Raw genomic sequence first — 20,279 nt, 5'->3', positions numbered from 1 at the left:
AAAACGAAACCTATAACCATTAAGCTGTAATAGTGCAATCACCTCCATGCAACCATTATCTTTCTCTAGAGCTGTAGGATCACGCATAGCCACAAGCACACGAATAATTCCCAGGCTCCGAAGGGAAAACAAATCAACATCGAGAGTGGTACCAATAAGAGAACCCACAGCCCAAAGACCCAAGAAGTGTCGGACAGAGTCAGGAACGCCGTCAACGTGCACCCAAACCGGCTCCATAACAAATGCAGGCTGAACATCCTGATGCACCCATGAAGAAACAAGAGCCTGAGCCTTAATCTTGGGCACACTCATCTGCATACCATCTATCCGGGACAAATCATCCGCTGTAGGAATACCAATAAGAAAAGCATTAACACCATGGGGCACCGTCTCCCACTTCCAAGTAGGATTCCCGGGACACATACGTGCCATAAGATTCTGAATATCATCTGCAGCGACAACCCCCTCCCCTGACACTTGCACCAAAGCTGTAGGTGCTCCAGACGAAATCAACTGAGGCTTATACATTGAGTCCGGTAGCTGAAGATCAAGCGTGGCATCATTACCGCATCCAACAAAGAAACTCGTTGGCCTCGACAACTTCAGGATTGGACACCGAATGGTCGGATGTGCCCCAGAATCACAAACCAAACAGTAATGGATAACCTTATAGTCCTTTGTTGCATGAGTGTTTACGGCGCATTTCCAGCAGCGTCCCACCTTCTTTTGCTTCACCACAGGTGCAACAGGAACCGGGACAACAGAAGGTGCCTGCATGGGAATCAAAGAAGCATCAGAGTTCACCACCAAAGACGGCTGACCCATGGTCATCGGCGCGGTCTGTCCCATAGGCGACACTGGCTGCCCCAAAGGCGGCACAGGCTGCCCCAAAGTAGTAGAAGGCTGCCCCGCAGTAGTGGCGTTCTTCTTCTTCCTTCTCTTCTTCACTTGCCCAGGCTGCGGCGGTGGTTGTTGATGCGCAGGTTGCTGAATATGTGGCTGCACCATACTCTGCTGCCCGGGCACCGGATACTGAAACTGACCTTGGTACTGCTGAAATGGCTGCTGCGGCACAAACTGCATCTGAGGTATGGGCAAGCGAACTGGCGGTCGGAACCCAGGTGTTGGTCTCGGAGGTGGAGCAACCGGTCTAGGGGCCGGCGTAGCCTGCGGCATGGGCATCCCTGCCGGCCAACCCTGGAAACCAGGGGGACCCAAGTAAGGGCCAGTGACAGCAGTCGCCGAAACCACCGGGGGAGCTACCCCAAGCGCAGCCGGAGTGGGACCCGACGCCGCCATTGGCGCCCCTGGAGGCGCGGATGGCCTTGCAGGCCTGACCATCTCCTCCAGGCCCGACCATCTCCTCGCGCACGGAGAGCCCGGCCACAACCTGCGCGAAGGACCACTGCGGCACGGACGGCGTCGGTGCAAAACTTGGCGGCGTCGGTGTAGAACTTGGTGGCGTCAGCGCAGAACTTGGCGTCGGTGCAGAACTTGGTGGCGACGGTGCAGAACCTGACGGCGTCGGTGCAAACCTTGGCGGAGTTGGTGCAGAACTTGGTGGCATCGAGGGTGAGGGCGACGATGGAGAGGCACCGTCGGGGTCGGTTTGGAGTCGAGAGGCGGCGGCGATCGGGATCCTGGTGTGAGACGAAGACGTGTTCTCGATCAAGCCTGATCGTGAGAGATCAGCGTACGCCGATCGACGAGGCGCCTCCTGCATGGCCCTCACGGCCCGCCCAAACCAGGCCCATCTAGATTGCGGCCCACCGACGGATACCTCACATCCCGCCTCGTCCGCCTCAGAAGGTTTGAAACGCGGCTGAATGTCCGCCGTAATCGACGCTCCCGCCGTTGGCAGCACGGCGACCTCCGCCGGCATCGCGACCGAAGAGAGGGCTTGACTCGGCGACGCAAGACCAACCCCCATCACACGCGCAGCCACCGTCCCACGAGCAGCGATGAAGAAATCTGCAAGAACAGGAGGCGGCGTGATCCGTTTGGGGTGCAGAGGTCCTCTCCAAGCCTTCAGCTTCATCGATGGCTTGGGCACTCGAAAAACCGGCGATGATGATGACGCCTTTCTCCCTCTCCCCGAAACCTTCTCCGTCCTAGGCGGCGACGAAGACCTAGCTCGCTGTTCACGCGGATGGGCGACCGCCATCTTCCTTTCCCATGGCCAGGAATCCGCCGTAGGAAAGCCGATGTTGGCCCAAAACTCGTCAAGTCGCTCGCCGTCGTCCAGACCGCCGTCCTTGCGGAGAGGCATGACCCTCGGTTCGTCCTCGAGCCCGCACCACGCCACCTCCTCGGCCACCGAGATCCCGTCGTCATCATCGGACACCTCGTAGATAGGATCGAAACGGGACCCCGAGACTGGAGATCCGATCACCGGCGAGAGAACCGGTCGGAGCGGTGGTAAGACCAGCCGTCGCCGGGGTCTGGCCGCCGGCGTTACCCACGCCGACTCAATCGCCTCGCACATAACCCCTCGTGCCTCTCTTTGATGTTGACTGGACAAAGCAACAGGAACCTCTAACCATTTAATATAGTAGAAGGAAAAAATGCATACTAATGTATAAGGGAAAAGTAAGTTATAAATAGCTAGCCGGTAACCATGCACGGAGGCCGGCCTCAGCGGCGCTGAGCTCAAAGTAGAAGCCTAGGAGGCACCCAAGGGGATTACTGGCAATGTAATAGCATTCAACATTGAAACGTAGGCGACGAACAACTAGCCACCCACAGCCCACGGCCACAACTTGCCTATCTCCCTTATAATTACCAAAATAAGGGCCCATCTCATCAGAAATGCAGAGTGGCTCTCATGTACCACACACCCCCATACTTGGAAAGATTTTTAAAAAACAAAGGTTAAAAAAATTTGAACTTTTTTTTGAAGTCAAAGATGATTAGGTATTATACTTCTATATAAATATTTCCCTAGAAAATTACTTTCATTGTATCCGAGCTAAAAAAAAAACTCGAAACGCCCATGACCAGGTACTATTCACTTTATATTTATCATAATTTTGTTTTTTTTCCTAAAGACCATGGGAATCGTTTCTTTTCCAAACATTTTTTTCACGAGTACAAACTTGAACATCCTTGGTTTCTAAGAAGATTCAGTTTTTTTTTTTACTTTTTAAAAGTACTACAATTTTTTAGGTGTACGGGGGTGTGTGGCACCCGAGAGCCAAAAGTCCATTTCACTCATCTCATCATTTACTTTGATACTAAGAGTCCTTTGTGTAACTGCACTTTTCAGCCAGAGCATCCAGTCAGGAATGAAGATGGATGTGTTGATTTGTGAAGAAGAAAAGAGATCATCCAGATAATCTAATCACAAACGAGAGTGCTAATAACATATAGATCATCCATAAAGGACATACATTATCGATTAACAGATCAAATTAACTCGTGGATCTCAAAATATATAGAAAAGAATGCGGGCGTTGGAGGTAGTGGTCAAGTAAGAATTACAAACATGGTAAAATGAATGAGCAAACTAGAAACGATGACTGGGACTAAGAACACCAAAGAGCACGACACTATGAAACATTGTTCTCACTAGTCCAAGGGCGTCGAGATGGCCAGACCATCAACCGGTGCAGGCAGGGCACTAGGGCATGTTGATCGACGCACATGTCTTCCTGATCTCGCCCTCGGCACTGGTCTTCACCCCGATGTAGCCCATCTTCACCATGGCATCTTCAAAGTCATGGTACCACGCGAGTGGGCCTAAGAACTTGCCACCCAAAAAGGGAAGGTTACCGGCATAGAACTCCACCAGGTCCTCGGTTTGCGAGGACGTGGTGAGCGACGCGTCGGAGTTGAAGAGCACATCGCGGCTCATGACGTTCTTGTAGTACTGGTTGTCCAACCTGTCGGGGGTCACAGCATCCTGCGGCACGTTTACGCTGCTGCCGGCGCTGCAGGTCGCGGTCAGCTGCCCGGCGAGCTTGGGTTCCATGGCGGTGCTGGAGTTGGCGGCCGGCGGGAGGCGGTCGGGGAAGGAGGAGCAGGCTGAGCGTCCGATGGAGTGCGCGCCGGAAAGCACGACCATTTCGTTCTGGTTGAGCCCCTTGGCGGCGAATATGGCCGTGGTCAGGGCGAGGTCCCCGAAGGGCGGCGGCAGGTTCTGGAAGGTGTCGTTGGCGCGCGATACTTTCCCGTCGTACCGGCCGGCCGGCACACGGTAGTTGATCCTGCCGTAGCTCAGGTTGTAGCTGGCGTCGCGGCCGGCGAAGGCGACGATGTCGGCGCACGAGACGATGCCTGGGCAGTGCTTCTCGACTTTAGCCTTTGCCTCCTCAATCAGTTCGAAGCCACGCAGGCTGAGGTTGGGGACAGCCGTCCTCTCCGTGTCCGTGCCGCTGAGCAGGACGGAGCCGTCGCAGCCCTGGGAGAACCACGCCAACGTACGGACAACATTTGTGAGCCAGCTACTCTAATTACGTACCTTACATTTCATGCACAAACTACATATACGAAGAATACTGCAAGAAATGAATGTACGTGTTGGTACCTCGACGAAGCAGTCGTGGAAGAAGAGGCGTATAAGCCCGGCCTTCTCGCCGGCGGTGGCTTTCTCCACGACCTCCCTCACGATCTCCTCCGCCCGAGGGCACTTGTCGTTGTCGGCATAGTAGCCGACCTTGAGCCCAGAGGCAGGGCTCAGCGGAGGACAAGCCGGTGGGAGCGGATAGGGCACGCTAGGATCCGGGGGTGGAAAGCCGTAGCCGGCATAGATTGGAAATTCGCAGGACACGGCGCCGAGCAAGGAGGCGAGCACGGCGAGAACGGCAAGCTTGGCCATCTTCCTACCTAGCTTCCTGCTCGGGTCTTGGGGTTTGCTCGAGAGAAGATGGGATGAAGCAAACTTGCTGTTTTGCATGTGTATTTATAGCCGTACCACAGGTGAACTTACTTTTGCAGCGGATGTTTGTTGGTTAGTCAACTAGCCAGCTGGGAACCGTGGTGCATGCGAACGCACAAACAAACAAGCTGATGTGCGTGCATCGCGGCGGCATCAGCTTCATTGCTCCTCCATTATGCATAATGCGACTACCTGTCCAGGTTCGATTTGCGTACATGACTTGCGTTGACACTCGAACACGTATTACAAATTATACTCGACGTGCATGGAACCTAAACATGTGCAATTAACCAGTTAACCAACGGCTGGTGCATTACGACAGGAAGTTTCCCGGCCATCCATGCATGTGGAACTAACTACCTGTTGGTGTGCATTACGACAGGAAGCTCCTGGGCAGAGAAAAGACGTACGTAGAAGATGCACCCAATTATCGTCCAAACAAAGGAAACCGGCACGCCGCCGTCGCCAGCGCACGTCAAATCCGAGTCCTTCAAGGGAGACTCTACAAGTGAAAACTGCCGACTCGGCTGACCGCAAGGCTCCTTCCACCATCTCCTCTGCATGGACGTGTTTGGTATCCTGGATGGACCTTGGCTCGCATCGGCCCAACAATTTTCGATCCGTTTGGTTGCCTGCAGGCCGCTGCGTTGTTGCATGAACAGGGTCTCAAAACACCTCTGGGACAGGCTCTGGAGGAACGCCCGGAATGGTAGTTTTCTTGGAGCTAGGCCCATTGCGGCCAGAAGGCTGCACGCGTGGGGAAGGGAGACGGAAACGCCGCGTCCATTCGGGAACACGCGCCATAATTAGCCTTACCGCTCCCCTCTCCTTCCTCTCATTCGTGACTTCACTCTCACTACCCCAAACTATCACATCACCAGGCGGTTTGATGTCTACGCACGCTTCTATTCTTGTAGACAGTGTTGGGCCTCCAAGTGCAGAGCTTTGTAGAACAACAGCAAGTTTCGCTTAAGTGGATCACCCAAGGTTTATCGAACTCAGGGAGGTAGAGGTCAAAGATATCCCTCTCAAGCAACCCTGCAATTACGATACAAGAAGTCTCTTGTGTCCCCAACACACCCAATACACTTGTCAGGTGTATAGGTGCACTAGTTCGGCGAAGAGATAGTGAAATACAAGTAATATGGATGATTGTAAGTAGTAAATGCAATCCGAAATAAAAATGGTAGCAATCAAACATGTAGCAGAACTGGTTGTAAACGGTGTTTCAATGCTTGGAAACAAGACCTAGGGATCATACTTTCACTAGTGGACACTCTCAACAATGATGTCATAATTGAATACATAGATATTATCACTTCACTATGCTACTCTGAACCACTCTCCGGTTTGATAATAAACACAAATTCATTGCGTAGGGCTGCATAAGCGCTCCTTAAAGTTCGTATTCCCAATCTATGGACACCACACGTTGTCACTTTGAGCATACAAAGATGGTACTAACTAGACACCACAATTCATAAATATTTCTATAAATAAAGCTTAAAAAACAAACACGGTGTGCATACTGTCACCTTCACACCGTTGGATATGGTGTCCCCGGAGATCACATAATAAAACTACTTGAGTAGCACAATAGTTGAAGAATAACATCTACTTATTTAACTAGATTACAAAGCCCATGATCACATAAAGATCATACATGGAGAGATAGATAGACCACATAGCTACCGGTAAAGACCTCAGCCTCGGGGGAGAACTACTCACTCCTCATCGTGGAAGTCAGCAATGGCGATGAAGATGGCAGTGAAATCGATGGAGATGGCTCCGGGGGCAATTCCCCGTCCCGGCAGGTGCCGTAACGAGAGACTTCTATCCCCCGGATCTTGTCTTCGGCGGCGGCGGAGCTACAGAACTTTTCGTGGGCGGAGGCTTATTCATTTAGGGTTTTTGCGTCAGGATGTATTTATAGGCGGAAGGGCGATGTCGGTGGAGGCTAGGGGGGCCCACACCACCCCTAGGCTGTAGGGATTCGTAGCATAGAAAACAAAAAAATTCCTACCGCAAGAACGAATAACAAGCCAAGATCCAATCTAGTAGATGGTAGCAACGAGAAGATCGTGAGACTAACCCTCAAAGATTTCCAAAGCCTACGAGATTAGATCTCGTTGTTGATGTAGTCGATCACTTGCCGCTTCCAAAAAGCGTAGAAGATCTTGACGGTGCCACAATCGGGCAGCACCTCCGTACTCGGTCACACGTTCGGTGTTGATGACGACGTCCTTCTCCCCGTTCCAGCGGGCAGCGGAAGTAGTAGATCCTCCTCGGAATCCCGACAGCACGACGGCATGGTGGCGGTGGTGGTGGAGATCTCCGGCAGGGCTTCGCCTAAGCCGTGCGGGAGAGAGGTGGAGGAGGGGGTGGTGCTAGGGTTTGGGAGAGAGGGAGGGGTGCGGCCAAGGACAGGCTTGAAGTGGCCGGCCAGCCCCCCTCTCCTCCTCTTTATATAGGTGGAATCCCTAGGGTTTGCCCAAAAGATCTGAATAAGACCCCAATTCAAAAACTGCCATATGGACGAAACCTAGAGGGACAGGGACTCTCCCTTTCCCCCCTTGCTTGGCCGGCCAAGGTGGTGGAGTCCACCATGGACTCCATCCTCCCACTTGGTTGGCTGGTTAGGGTTTGTGGAATCCTTCCGGGACTCCACCTTCCATGGTGATTTCTTTCGGAAAGTTCTAGAACGTTCTAGCACCTTCCATAAATGCACCGGATCATTTCCAAACTTGGAAAGTGACTTCCTATATATGAATCTTATTCTCCGGACCATTCCGGACCTCCTCGTGATGTCCTGGATCCCATCCGAGACTCCAAACAACATTCGAACTCCATTCCATATTCCATATCTACTTAAAACGACATCAAACCTTAAGTGTGTCACCCTACGGTTCCTGAACTATGCAGACATGGTTGAGACTCCTCTCCGACCAATAACCAATAGCGGGATCTGGAGATCCATAATGGCTCCCACACATTCAACGATGCTTGTGATGGTAAAGCATACGTCCGTTGGGAACCCCAAGAGGAAGGTGTGATGCGTACAGCAGCAAGTTTTCCCTCAGTAAGAAACCAAGTTTATCGAACCAGTAGGAGATGAAGGCCACGTGAAGGTTGTTGGTGGAGGAGTGTAGTGCGGCGCAACACCAGGGATTCCGGCGCCAACGTGGAACCTGCACAACACAATCAAAATACTTTGCCCCAACTTAACAGTGAGGTTGTCAATCTCACCGGCTTGCTGTAAACAAAGGATTAAACGTATGGTGTGGAGAATGATGTTTGTTTGCAAAGAATAGCAGAGAACAATGATTGCAGTAGATTGTATTTCAGATGTAAAAGAATAGACCGGGGTCCACAGTTCACTAGTGGTGTCTCTCCAATAAGATAAATAGCATGTTGGGTGAACAAATTATAGTTGGGCAATTGACAAATAGAGAGGGCATAACAATGCACATACATATCATGATGACTAATATGAGATTTACTTAGGGCATTACGACAAAGAACATAGACCGCTATCCAGCATGCATCTATGCCTAAAAAGTCCACCTTCGGGTTAGCATCCGCACCCCTTCCAGTATTAAGTTGCAAACAACATACAATTGCATTAAGTACTTTGCGTAATGTAAACAATACAAATATCCTTAGACAAAGCATTGATGTTTTATCCCTAGTGGCAACAGCACATCCACAACCTGAGAACTTTCTCACATCGTCCTGCATTCAATGGAGGCATGAACCTACTATCTAGCATAAATACCCCCTCTTGGAATTACAAGTATCAACTTGGCCAGAGCCTCTACTAGCAACGGAGAGCATGCAAGATCATAAACAACACATATATGATAGATCGATAATCAACTTGACATAGTATTCCATATTCATCGGATCCCAACAAACACAACATGTAGCATTACAATAAGATGATCTTGATCATGATAGGCAGCTCACAAGATCTAAACATGATAGCACAAGAGGAGAAGACAACCATCTAGCTACTGCTATGGACCCATAGTCCAAGGATGAACTACTCACGCATCAGTCCGGAGGCGGGCATGGTGGTGTAGAGCCCTCCGGTGATGATTCCCCTCTCCGGCAGGGTGCCGGAGGCGATCTTCAGAATCCCCCGAGATGGGATTGACGGCGGCGGCGTCTCCGTAACTTTTCTCGTATCGTGGCTCTCGGTACTAGGGTTTTGGCGATGGAGAGAATAAATAGGCGAAGGGGCAAAGTCGTGGGACGCTCGAGGGGCCCACCCCATAGGGCGGCGCGGCCAGGGGTGGGGCCGTGCCCCCCTAGGGTGTGGCCGCCTTGTCGCCCCTCTTCGTCTCCTCTTCTGACTTCTGGAAGGCTCCGTGGAAAATAAGACCGTGGGCTTTTGTTTCGTCCAATTCCGAGAATATTTCCTGTGTAGGATTTCTGAAACCAAAAACAGCAGAAAACAGGAACTGGCGCTTCGGCATCTTGTTAATAGGTTAGTGCCAGAAAATGCATCAAAATGATATAAAGTGTATATAAAACATGTGAGTATTGTCATAAAACTAGCATGGAACATAAGAAATTATAGATACGTTTGAGACGTATCAAATGATAACTTAGTGATCGATTGAACCAATTACATAAAATACCAATTCCCTTTGTCACGCGATAATTTACTTGCCCGAGGTTCGATCATCGGTATCTCCATACCTTGTTCAACCTCGTTACAGACAAGTACTCTTTACTCGTACTGTGGTATGTCATCTCTTGTGATCTTAATCACATGCTTGCAAGCTAATCAGACGACTGATGTCTACGCACGCTTCTATTCCTGTAGACAGTGTTGGGCCTCCAAGAGCAGAGGTTTGTAGAACAGCAGCAAGTTTCCCTTAAGTGAATCACCAAAGGTTTATCGAACTCAGGGAGGTAGAGGTCAAAGATATCCCTCTCAAGCAACCCTGCAATTAAGATACAAGAAGTCTCTTGTGTCCCCAACACACCTAATACACTTGTCAGATGTATAGGTGCACTAGTTCGGCGAAGAGATAGTGAAATACAAGTAATATGGATGATTGTAAGTAGTAATTGCAATCTGAAATAAAAATGGCAGCAAGCAAACATGTAGCAGAACTTGTTGGAAACGGTGTTTCAATGCTTAGAAATAAGGCCTAGGGATCATACTTTCACTAGTGGACACTCTCAACAATGATCACATAACTGAATAAATAAATGCTACTCTTAAACACTCTCTTGTTGGATAACAAACACCATTCATTGTGTAGGGCTACAAAGCACACCTCAAGCCGGAGTAAACAAGCTCCACAACTTCATAAAGGAATCACACACGATGCGCACACTGTCACCATCACACCGTGGAGAGTGAATCCGGAGTTCATATTAAAGTAACCTCTAGAGTGCATAATAGACCGTTGCAATTTAGACCGAGTACTAACATAGCATACACACTGTCAACAATAGCTATGAAAGGGGGAATAGATCACATCAATACTATCATAGTAATAGTTAACTTCATAATCTACAAGAGATTACAATCATAACCTACGCCAAGTACTACATGATGCACACACTGTCAACTTTACATCATGAAGGAGGAATAGACTACTTTAATAACATCACTAGAGTAGCACATAGATTAATAGTGATACAAAGCTCATGATCACATAAAGATCACACCATGGGAGAGAGAGATGAACCACATAGCTACCGGTAGAGCCCTCAGCCTCGGGGGAGAACTACTCCCTCCTCATCATGGGAGACAGCAATGGCAATGAAGATGGCGGTGGTGTCGATGGAGATGACTCCGGGGGCAATTCCCCATCCCGGCGGCGTGCCGGAACAGAGACTTCTGTCCCCCGAAACTTGTCTTCGCGATGGCGGCGGCTACGGAACTCTTCGTGGAATATCGTCGACTGTGTTAGGGTTTTCGGAGACGGAGGAATATATAGGTGAAGGGGCAGAGTCGGGGACGCTCGAGGGACCCACCCCATAGGGTGGCGCGGCCAGGGGTGGGGCCGCGCCCCCCTAGGGTGTGGCCGCCTCGTGGCTCCTCTTCGTCTCCTCTTCGGTGTTCTGGAAGCCTCCGTGGAAAATAAGACCGTGGGCTTTTGTTTCGTCCAATTCCGAGAATATTTCCTGTGTAGGATTTCTGAAACCAAAAACAGCAGAAAACAGGAACTGGCGCTTCGGCATCTTGTTAATAGGTTAGTCCCGGAAAATGCATAAAAATGATATAAAGTGTATATAAAACATGTAGCAATTGGTATAATATAAGCATGGAACATCAGAAATTATAGATACGTTGGAGACGTATCAACGACATTCCACCGAGAGGGCCCAGAGTATATCTATCCGTCATCGGGATGGACAAATCCCACTCTTGATCCATATGCTTCAACTCACACTTTCCGAATACTTAATCCCATCTTTATAACCACCCATTTACACAGTGGCGTTTGATGTAATCAAAGCATCCTTCTGGTGTAAGTGATTTACATGATCTCATGGTCGAAGGACTTAGGTAACTATGTATCGAAAGCTTATAGCAAGTTGAACTTAATGACTTGATCTTATGCTATGCTTACTATGGTTGTGTCCATCACATCATTCACCTAATGATATGATCTTGTTTATTAATAACATCCGATGTTCATGATCAGGAAACCATGATCATCTATTAACCAACAAGCTAGTTAAATGAGAGGCTTACTAGGGACTTTGGTTGTTTACACAATACACATGTATCAATGTTTCCGGTTAATACAATTATAGCATGGAGTGTAAACATTTATCATGAACATTAAGATATAACAATAACTATTTTATTATTGCCTCTCGGGCATATCTCCAACTGTCTCCCACTTGCACTAGAGTCAATAATCTAGTTTACATATGTAAAGATATAACACCTTGGCCTTCTGGTGCTTATCATGTCTTGCTCACGGGAGAGGTTTCAGTCAACGGTTCTGACACGCTCAGAAACGTATGTATTTTGCAATTCATTTGCGTCTCAACGCATCACTTATTTTCAAATGAGTCGGCATTAATCATATATGTTCAGTCTTCTGGTGGAACCTTAATTCCGCGGTCTGAAATATGTCACTAATATTGTCACACACAATATAGCTTCAAAGTTCTGACACTATCGGAACTACACCAAGTTCTCAAAGAACTCTTCGACTTTAACATCTCAGTCATTGTCAAAACAATGACATACTCTGCCTTCATTTGTAGAATCCGTCACAATATTTAGAACTCATCTAAATCTAGAATTGTGCTACCTTCTAATGAACACTTAGCCTAATTGAGATTTGAAATTCATTTTTATATGTGACCAAACTAATATCGGTGCAGCACCTTGCAACGATTTGTTTGTCATTTCCCCATACAAAACTAATATCCTTGGTTCTTCTAAAGCACTCAGGGATATTCTTACTGTTGTTCAATGATCATCACATGAATCATTCTGGTATATGCTCCTAACTCTTTAGAGCACAGAACATCTGATTGTGTACATATTATTCATGATCTAAAATCACTCATGTGTTTTTACTCATTGAGTGTCAGATACACCCAAGTCTTGTTAAACCTTCACATGAAAAGAACACCTTCTTAATATTTTTATATTGAACTACTTCAATCTTCATTCTATGTACTTTAACTTAAACTTATTATGTGTTTCAATCTATCTTCATAGATCTTGACACTAAATATGTTTCAGTCCATATCCTTTCATTGAAGTTAATTCTCAATAAAACCTTTTAATTAAGTATATAATTACATCATTTATAATCAATGATATGTCATCCACATATAATATTATAACTATGTCTCAGCGCTCCCACTTAATTTCTTGCAAATGCAAGCTTCTCCATCGTTTCTGATGAAATCATAACTCTTTGATTATTTCATCCGGTGAAGATTCCAACTCCGTGATACTCACTTCATCCAGTTGAAGTTTGTATACCTTTTTAGTATTCTACGGACTAGCAAAACTCTCATTGTATCTTGTATACTCCTTTAATACACACTTCTGTTAAGTAATGTATTTTGCCATCCTACTAGCATATCTCATAAAAGAAATATGTAGCGATTACTAGAACAATCCGCATAGACTATAAGCATCGCTGCTGAAGATCTAATCTTATCGCAGTCAACTCTTTGAACTTTGTCATAAACAACTTTTCGACAAGTCGAGCTTCTTCAAGGATATTCCATCCAAGTCCATCAATTTTATAGATACATTTACTTTCAAAAAGTATTCACCTATCTTGGATTTTATGGCTCTTAGCCATTTAACAGAGTCAGGGCCCATCATAGCTTCTTTGTATGTAGATGGTTTATCATTGTTCAAAATCAATCCTTTGTCCACAAATCATTTATTTGATCACAAAGTAAACCATACCTACAAGGTTCAATAGGTACTTCAATCTCCATGACTATAACTCTTTGTAGACATGGGAGCTATGATCTTCGTGGCCGCTTCCGGAACCATTTCCGATGCTGCGCTACTCTGATCATCATGCTCAGGTTCATAAACCTTATCAAGTTCCATTGTCCTCCCACTCAAAATACTTCACTAGAAACAATTTCTTGGAAATAAGTAAGAAACATCGACAAACACTTTTGTCTTTGTCTCCATAGTGGAAGGAATTCCCAATCAATTCTCTGGGATAACCAACAAAGACATTCATCCGATTTTGGTTGTAAACTTATTTACTTATGCTATGCATACCAAAATTTAAGAAAGGACTATTAGGGTTTATACCCATGCCATAACTCGTATGGTGTCATTTCAACGGATTTATGATGACGCTCTATTTAGTGTAAAAGCGGTAGTCTCTAAAGCATAATCCACAAAATATAATGGCATCAAATATATCATCATTAATCCAACAAAGTTTGGATACGTCTCTCGAACACTCCATCATAACTATGGTGTTCCGAGAAACGTGAGTTGTAGAACAATTTCATAACTCTCTTAGATGTTCGCTAAATATCGTAATTCAAATATTTCCACCATGATCCAATCATAGATATTTGACTTTTCTATTATGATGATTTCTACTTCATACTGAAATTTATTTGAATCCATTCAAAAAGTTTCAAACTTCTTCCTTATCAAATAAATATATCCACATATATATACTCAATTCATTGTTGAAAGTTTTCATGAAGTAGAAGAATCTCCCGCACACAACTATGCCCAGTGAACCACATATATCATCATGTATGTATCCACTAGGTTAGTTTCCCGTTCAACTCTTGGCCTATGAACGGTATTTCAGTCATTCTCTTTAGAAGAGATTTGCAAGCGCCAAACGATTCAAAAATCAAATGACTCCAAAAATCCATTTGCATGGAGTTCCTTCATGCGTTCCTTTCTAACATGACCTAAATGGCGGTTCCACTAATAAGTGGAATTCAAATCATTTGCCTTACGGCATATTAGCGTCAGTGTTATGTATGTGTGTTTCACCATTAAGATTTATAATGACTTATCCATCGTACATGGAGTAAGGTCATAATTTGAACAACTCATTGTTTTTATTTGACCAGAGCTAAATAACAATTATGAAGTTCTTTATTATAAATCTCAAGAGCTAGGTAGAATGCCAACGACGAACACAATAACACTTTATTTTGTTCCAGACGTGCATTTCTACCACATTCCTTATCAGTCACTTAGGCCATTGTATTCTTGTATTGCGTTGTGTTGTATGATATCTCATACCAACCAATCTGGTACAAATACCCAAGAACTTCATTGTGTGACCAATCAAGGAATGCATTCATAACATGTATATCATCTATATACACCTGAGCTAGACTTTCTAGTCTTTTCTTTCTTTCTGCCAAAATCTTTTGTAGTTTCTCTTTTAGTTTTCCTCATTCTCAGAAAACACTTCACCTTCAATAACTTCTAGGTCCATTGGTCAAATACCAATGACCTTGAGGTTCTTACTTTGAAGTTGATCATCATATGACAAGTGTTTCAGATTTCACTATTAGTAACTTTGTAATGTGATGAACAATTTCACTCATAATTTTATCCATCAAATCATGACGACTTTCCGAGACCATGTCTGTACATGCTAGGCTCGTAAAGTTTAACCTCAGTATTCGCATGTGCAAACCTGGCTTGCACCCGTTGTATGCACACATAGAATCTATAACACCCGATCATCACGTGATGCTTCGAAACGATGAGTCTTAGCAACGGTGCATACTAAGGACGACACTTCATGGATATGTGAATATCGTTAGTACCCAACTAGTTGGAGGATTGGAACGCCTGGCATCTTCAACCTTCGTACATTCCCATAAAACTTATGAGTTTATGTAGTCTCACTAGATTATATTCTATCATCTTGCAATAAGGTCTTAGATATCACATATATCTCATACCTTGCTTATTTCTGAAAACAAAATTTCCAGCTCCTTACTTTTCAAATGGATTTGAACTTCAAGTTTCACGGAGACAAGATGACTTTAGATACTAATTGAAACCATTGCTCTTTGAATCAACAATGTGAGGTTTACTAAAAGTTTGCAATAGGACTTAATCATTTCTTGATTCTTTAACAATACTGTACCAGTCCGTAAAGTTTCTTGTCAGACTTAACAGTATTTCTATCTCAATTACAAGACTAGCGCATGGTAGATAACGGATGCCAATTCTACAAATTTAATTCAAAATACTATTCAGACTATGTTCATGATAATTAGTTCATGTTTTAATCTAATTACTAATGAACTCCCACTTAATACAACATCCCTCATAGTTGTTAAGTGGCACACGATCCATATCCACTACACCAAAACCGATCATCACGTGAGATGATGTAGCTTCAATGGTGAACATCAACATGTTGATCATATCATCCATATGACTCGTGTTCAACCTTTCAGTTTCCTGTGTTCCGAGGCCATGTCTGTACATGCTAGGCTCGTCAAGCAAACCCAAGTATTTCTGCGTGTGCAACATGGCTTACACCCGTTGTATGTGAACGTAGAATCTATCACATCCGATCATCACGAGATGCTTCAAAACGATGAACTGTAGCAACGGTGCATACGAGGGGAGAACACTTTATTATCTTGATATTAATGTGAGGGATCATATTATAATGCTACCGTCGCGATCTAAGCAAGATAAGATGCATAAAGGATTAACATCACATGCAATTCATATGTGATATGATATGGCCCTTTAGTCTTTGTGCCTTTGATCTTCATCTCCAAAGCACGGACATGATCTCCATCATCAACGGGCATGATCTCCATCATCGTCGGCGTAGCGTCAAGGTCCATGGCGCCGTCTTCATGGTTGTTCACCACATGTAGCAACTATTACAACTACTTTGAAATAATACTACTACATGAAATATAAAGACAACCATAAGGCTCCTGCCAGTTGCCACAATACAATAATGATCATCTCATACATATTCATCATCACATCATGGCCATATCACATCACCAAACCCTGCAAAAACAAGTTAGATGCCTCTAATTTGGTTTGCATATTTTACGTGGTTTAGGGTTTTCGAGTAAGATCCAAACTACCTACGAACATGAACCACAACGGTGATACTAGTGTTGTCAATAGAAAGAGTAGATTGAATCTTCACTATGGTGAGAGAGACAGACACCCGCAAAGCCACTTATGCAATACAAGTTGCATGTCGAGCGTGGAGCAAATCTCATGAACGCGGTCATGTAAAGTTAGCCCGGGCCGCTTCATCCCACCATCCCGCAAGATGCAAAGTACACTAACTAAAGACAACAAAAGCATCAACGCTCACAAAACCATTGTGTTCTACTCGTGCAACCATTCTATGCATAGACACGGCTCTGATACCACTGTAGGGATTCGTAGCATAGAAAACAAAAAAATTCCTACCGCAAGAACGAATAACAAGCCAAGATCCAATCTAGTAGATGGTAGCAACGAGAAGATCATGAGACTAACCCTCGAAGATTTCCAAAGCCTACGAGATTAGATCTCGTTGTTGATGTAGTCGATCACTTGCCGCTTCCAAAAGCGCGTAGAAGATCTTGACGGTGCCACAATCGGGCAACACCTCCGTACTCGGTCACACGTTCGGTGTTGATGACGACGTCCTTCTCCCCGTTCCAGCGGGCAGCAGAAGTAGTAGATCCTCCTCGGAATCCCGACAGCACGACGGCGTGGTGGTGGTGGTGGTGGAGATCTCCGGCAGGGCTTCGCCTAAGCCGTGCGGGAGAGAGGTGGAGGAGGGGGTGGTGCTAGGGTTTGGGAGAGAGGGAGGGGTGCGGCCAAGGACAGGCTTGAAGTGGCCGGCCAGCCCCCCTCTCCTCCTCTTTATATAGGTGGAATCCCTAGGGTTTGCCCAAAAGATCTGAATAAGACCCCAATTCAAAAACTGCCATATGGACGAAACCTAGAGGGATAGGGACTCTCCCTTTCCCCCTTGCTTGGCCGGCCAAGGTGGTGGAGTCCACCATGGACTCCATCCTCCCACTTGGTTGGATGGTTAGGGTTTGTGGAATCCTTCCGGGACTCCACCTTCCATGGTGATTTCTTCTGGAAAGTTCTAGAACATTCTAGCACCTTCCATAAATGCACCGGATCATTTCCAAACTTGGAAAGTGACTTCCTATATATGAATCTTATTCTCCGGACCATTCCGGACCTCCTCGTGATGTCCTGGATCCCATCCGAGACTCCGAACAACATTTGAACTCCATTCCATATTCCATATCTACTTAAAATGACATCAAACCTTAAGTGTGTCACCCTACGGTTCGTGAACTATGCAGACATGGTTGAGACTCCTCTCCGACCAATAACCAATAGCGGGATCTGGAGATCCATAATGGCTCCCACACATTCAACGATAACTTAGTGATCGATTGAACCAATTACATAAAATACCGATTCCCTTTGTCACGCGATACTTTACTTGCCCGAGGTTCGATCATCGGTATCTCCATACCTTATTCAACCTCGTTACCGACAAGTACTCTTTACTCGTACCGTGGTATGTCATCTCTTGTGATCTTAATCACATGCTTGCAAGCTAATTAGACGACATTCCACCGAGAGGGCCCAGAGTATATCTATCCGTCATCGGGATGGACAAATCCCACTCTTGATCCATATGCTTCAACTCACACTTTCCGAATACTTAATCCCATCTTTATAACCGCCCATTTACGCAGTGGCGTTTGATGTAATCAAAGCATCCTTCCGGTGTAAGTGATTTACATGATCTCATGGTCGAAGGACTTAGGTAACTTTGTATCGAAAGCTTATAGCAAGTTGAACTTAATGACTTGATCTTATGCTATGCTTACTATGGGTGTGTCCATCACATCCTTCACCTAATGATATGATCTTGTTTATTAATAACATCCGATGTTCATGATCAGGAAACCATGATCATCTATTAATCAACAAGCTAGTTAAATGAGAGGCTTACTAGGGACTTTGGGTGTTTACACAATACACATGTATCAATGTTTCCGGTTAATACAATTATAGCATGGAGTGTAAACATTTATCATGAACATTAAGATATAACAATAACTATTTTATTATTGCCTCTCGGGCATATCTCCAACATAGGTGCGGGCTAAGGCCATGCCGCGCCTAGGTGTGGTCTGGTCGCCCTGTGCCACTTCTTCGACCCCCCCCCCCTGGACTCTGTCTTCGTTACGGAAAAATATTGACTTCGGCTTTTGTTTCGTCCAATTCTGAGAATATTTCCTGTACAACTTTTCTGAAATACAAAACAGCAGAAAACAGGGAACTGACACTGTGGCATCTTGTTAATAGGTTAGTGCCGGAAAATGTATAAAAGTGCAATGAAGTGTGAGCAAAACATATAGGAATTGGTGTAAAACAAGCATGGAGCATCAAAAATTATAGATTCATTTGCGACGTATCAAGCATCCCCAAGCTTAACTCCTGCTCGTCCTCGAGTTGGTAAGTGATAACAAAATAGTTTTTGAGGTGACATGAAGCCAACACAATCTTTATCAAGCATTGTAAAGCATTGTAAGCTGGGATCAAAGTACTCTAAACATAGGCATGATAGATACAATTCTAACAATAGAACTTAGCAACAGTGTTATAACATGAGAAGTAACTCAAACAACGGATCATGAATAATAGTGCAATGAAAGCAACTGTTTGTTTATGAGCATAGAGAAAACATAGCAAAGTGGTACTCAGCATGTCCTTTATGGAGTAGAAAAACATAAATGCTAGGACACCTTCAAAGTTCAAAGGGTGACTAGATACAAGTAATTTAAGAACAAGCAATAGCATAATCATGAATCAATCAATAATAATTTTGGGACTATACACATTATACTAAGAATGACAAATATGCTCTCTTAATTGGTGCATAAAGCAAGAAGATGAAGACTCAACGTAAAAGTAAAAGAAAGACTCTTTGCAGAGTAAGCAAGATTAACAAGTTTTATAAACCTTCCAAAAAGTATGGTACTCATTAGCTTTGAGCTCTCATTGCCCCTATCATAAGCATCTTCAATGGTTAAAGTTAATGTGATGGCAAATATGAGCTATATGCTTGACAAATCACAAGTTGAAAATCTCATGCCCCTTGAATACGAGTACCTAAACCTCATGCTACTCAACTTAGGTCCCAAATAAGTTCTTGTCATTGTAAGTATACATGTATCATCGAGAACCGCCAACGGGGTACCTTTTGCTCGATGATATGGAAGTACTCTTGTAGGAGCAATCCCATGCCAAAATGACAATACAAACAGACAATGAGCATCTCAGCAATCTTTTTATTTACTATGGATATAACTTTTTATTGAAAATGCTTCATAGAATGCTCACTATGGTTCGCTGTAAATTTTCACCATGAATGATGCATGGCTTAGATTAGCGGCCCAGACGTTTCTCTAACACATATAAAAATTCCATGGACTTACAAGTTTCCATTTTATTTCGCACCGCTAAGCATCCATAAACAAAAGAACGTGACATCAACTAAATATGAATAAGTGCAATGTTGAAAGCGTTCCCCATGAAAGCATGGTTGTGCTAACTCCCAACTCGCAATTTGCAAAAATATAAACTTCATAAGATAGTCACAATAATGCTACTAGGTAGATATGGTGGACACAAGTGGCAAACTTTGTTTTATGGTGGTTGGATGCACGAGTAGAGTTCATACTCAGTATAGGCGAAGGCTAGCAAAAAACTGGGAGCGACCAACTAAAAGAGCAATAATGGCCATAATCATGCATAGCGACAAAACATTATCAATCAAAGCATAATGTGATATTACAAGTCAAAAACTAAATGATCATAGAGGCTTTAGTTGACTAGTTATATTCATGACATGGTATAAGCATGTGCCAAGTC

The 20,279-nt window shown here is 45.0% G+C and overlaps 1 protein-coding gene across 1 annotated transcript; it reads right to left on the bottom strand.

Annotated features, from left to right (window-relative positions):
• Positions 1-3,397: 3,397 nt before the first annotated feature.
• LOC139830014 (peroxidase 2-like) lies at positions 3,398-4,853 on the bottom strand. The gene is made up of 2 exons (XM_071823820.1): positions 4,526-4,853; positions 3,398-4,399 (listed from the first exon to the last, which is right to left on the bottom strand). The coding sequence occupies exons 1-2, from the start codon at positions 4,814-4,816 to the stop codon at positions 3,620-3,622; spliced, it is 1,071 nt and encodes a 356-aa protein (XP_071679921.1). The 5' UTR covers positions 4,817-4,853; the 3' UTR covers positions 3,398-3,619.
• Between the last annotated feature and the right edge of the window lie 15,426 nt (positions 4,854-20,279).

This window comes from Lolium perenne, chromosome 1 (genome assembly GCF_019359855.2).
Source record: "Lolium perenne isolate Kyuss_39 chromosome 1, Kyuss_2.0, whole genome shotgun sequence".
Taxonomy (NCBI): Eukaryota; Viridiplantae; Streptophyta; class Magnoliopsida; order Poales; family Poaceae; genus Lolium; species Lolium perenne.
Note: the sequence above shows the minus strand (reverse complement) of the source record. Positions and strands in the feature narration are given on the sequence as shown.

What these genes read in the sequence shown, in the direction of transcription:
- LOC139830014 (XM_071823820.1), bottom strand. Translation starts at nt 4,816, where the DNA reads ATGGCCAAGCTTGCCGTTCTCGCCGTGCTCGCCTCCTTGCTCGGCGCC. An exon ending in TCCACGACTGCTTCGTCGAG is followed by an intron (nt 4,400 to 4,525) that starts GTACCAACACGT and finishes TGGTTCTCCCAG; the next exon opens with GGCTGCGACGGCTCCGTCCT.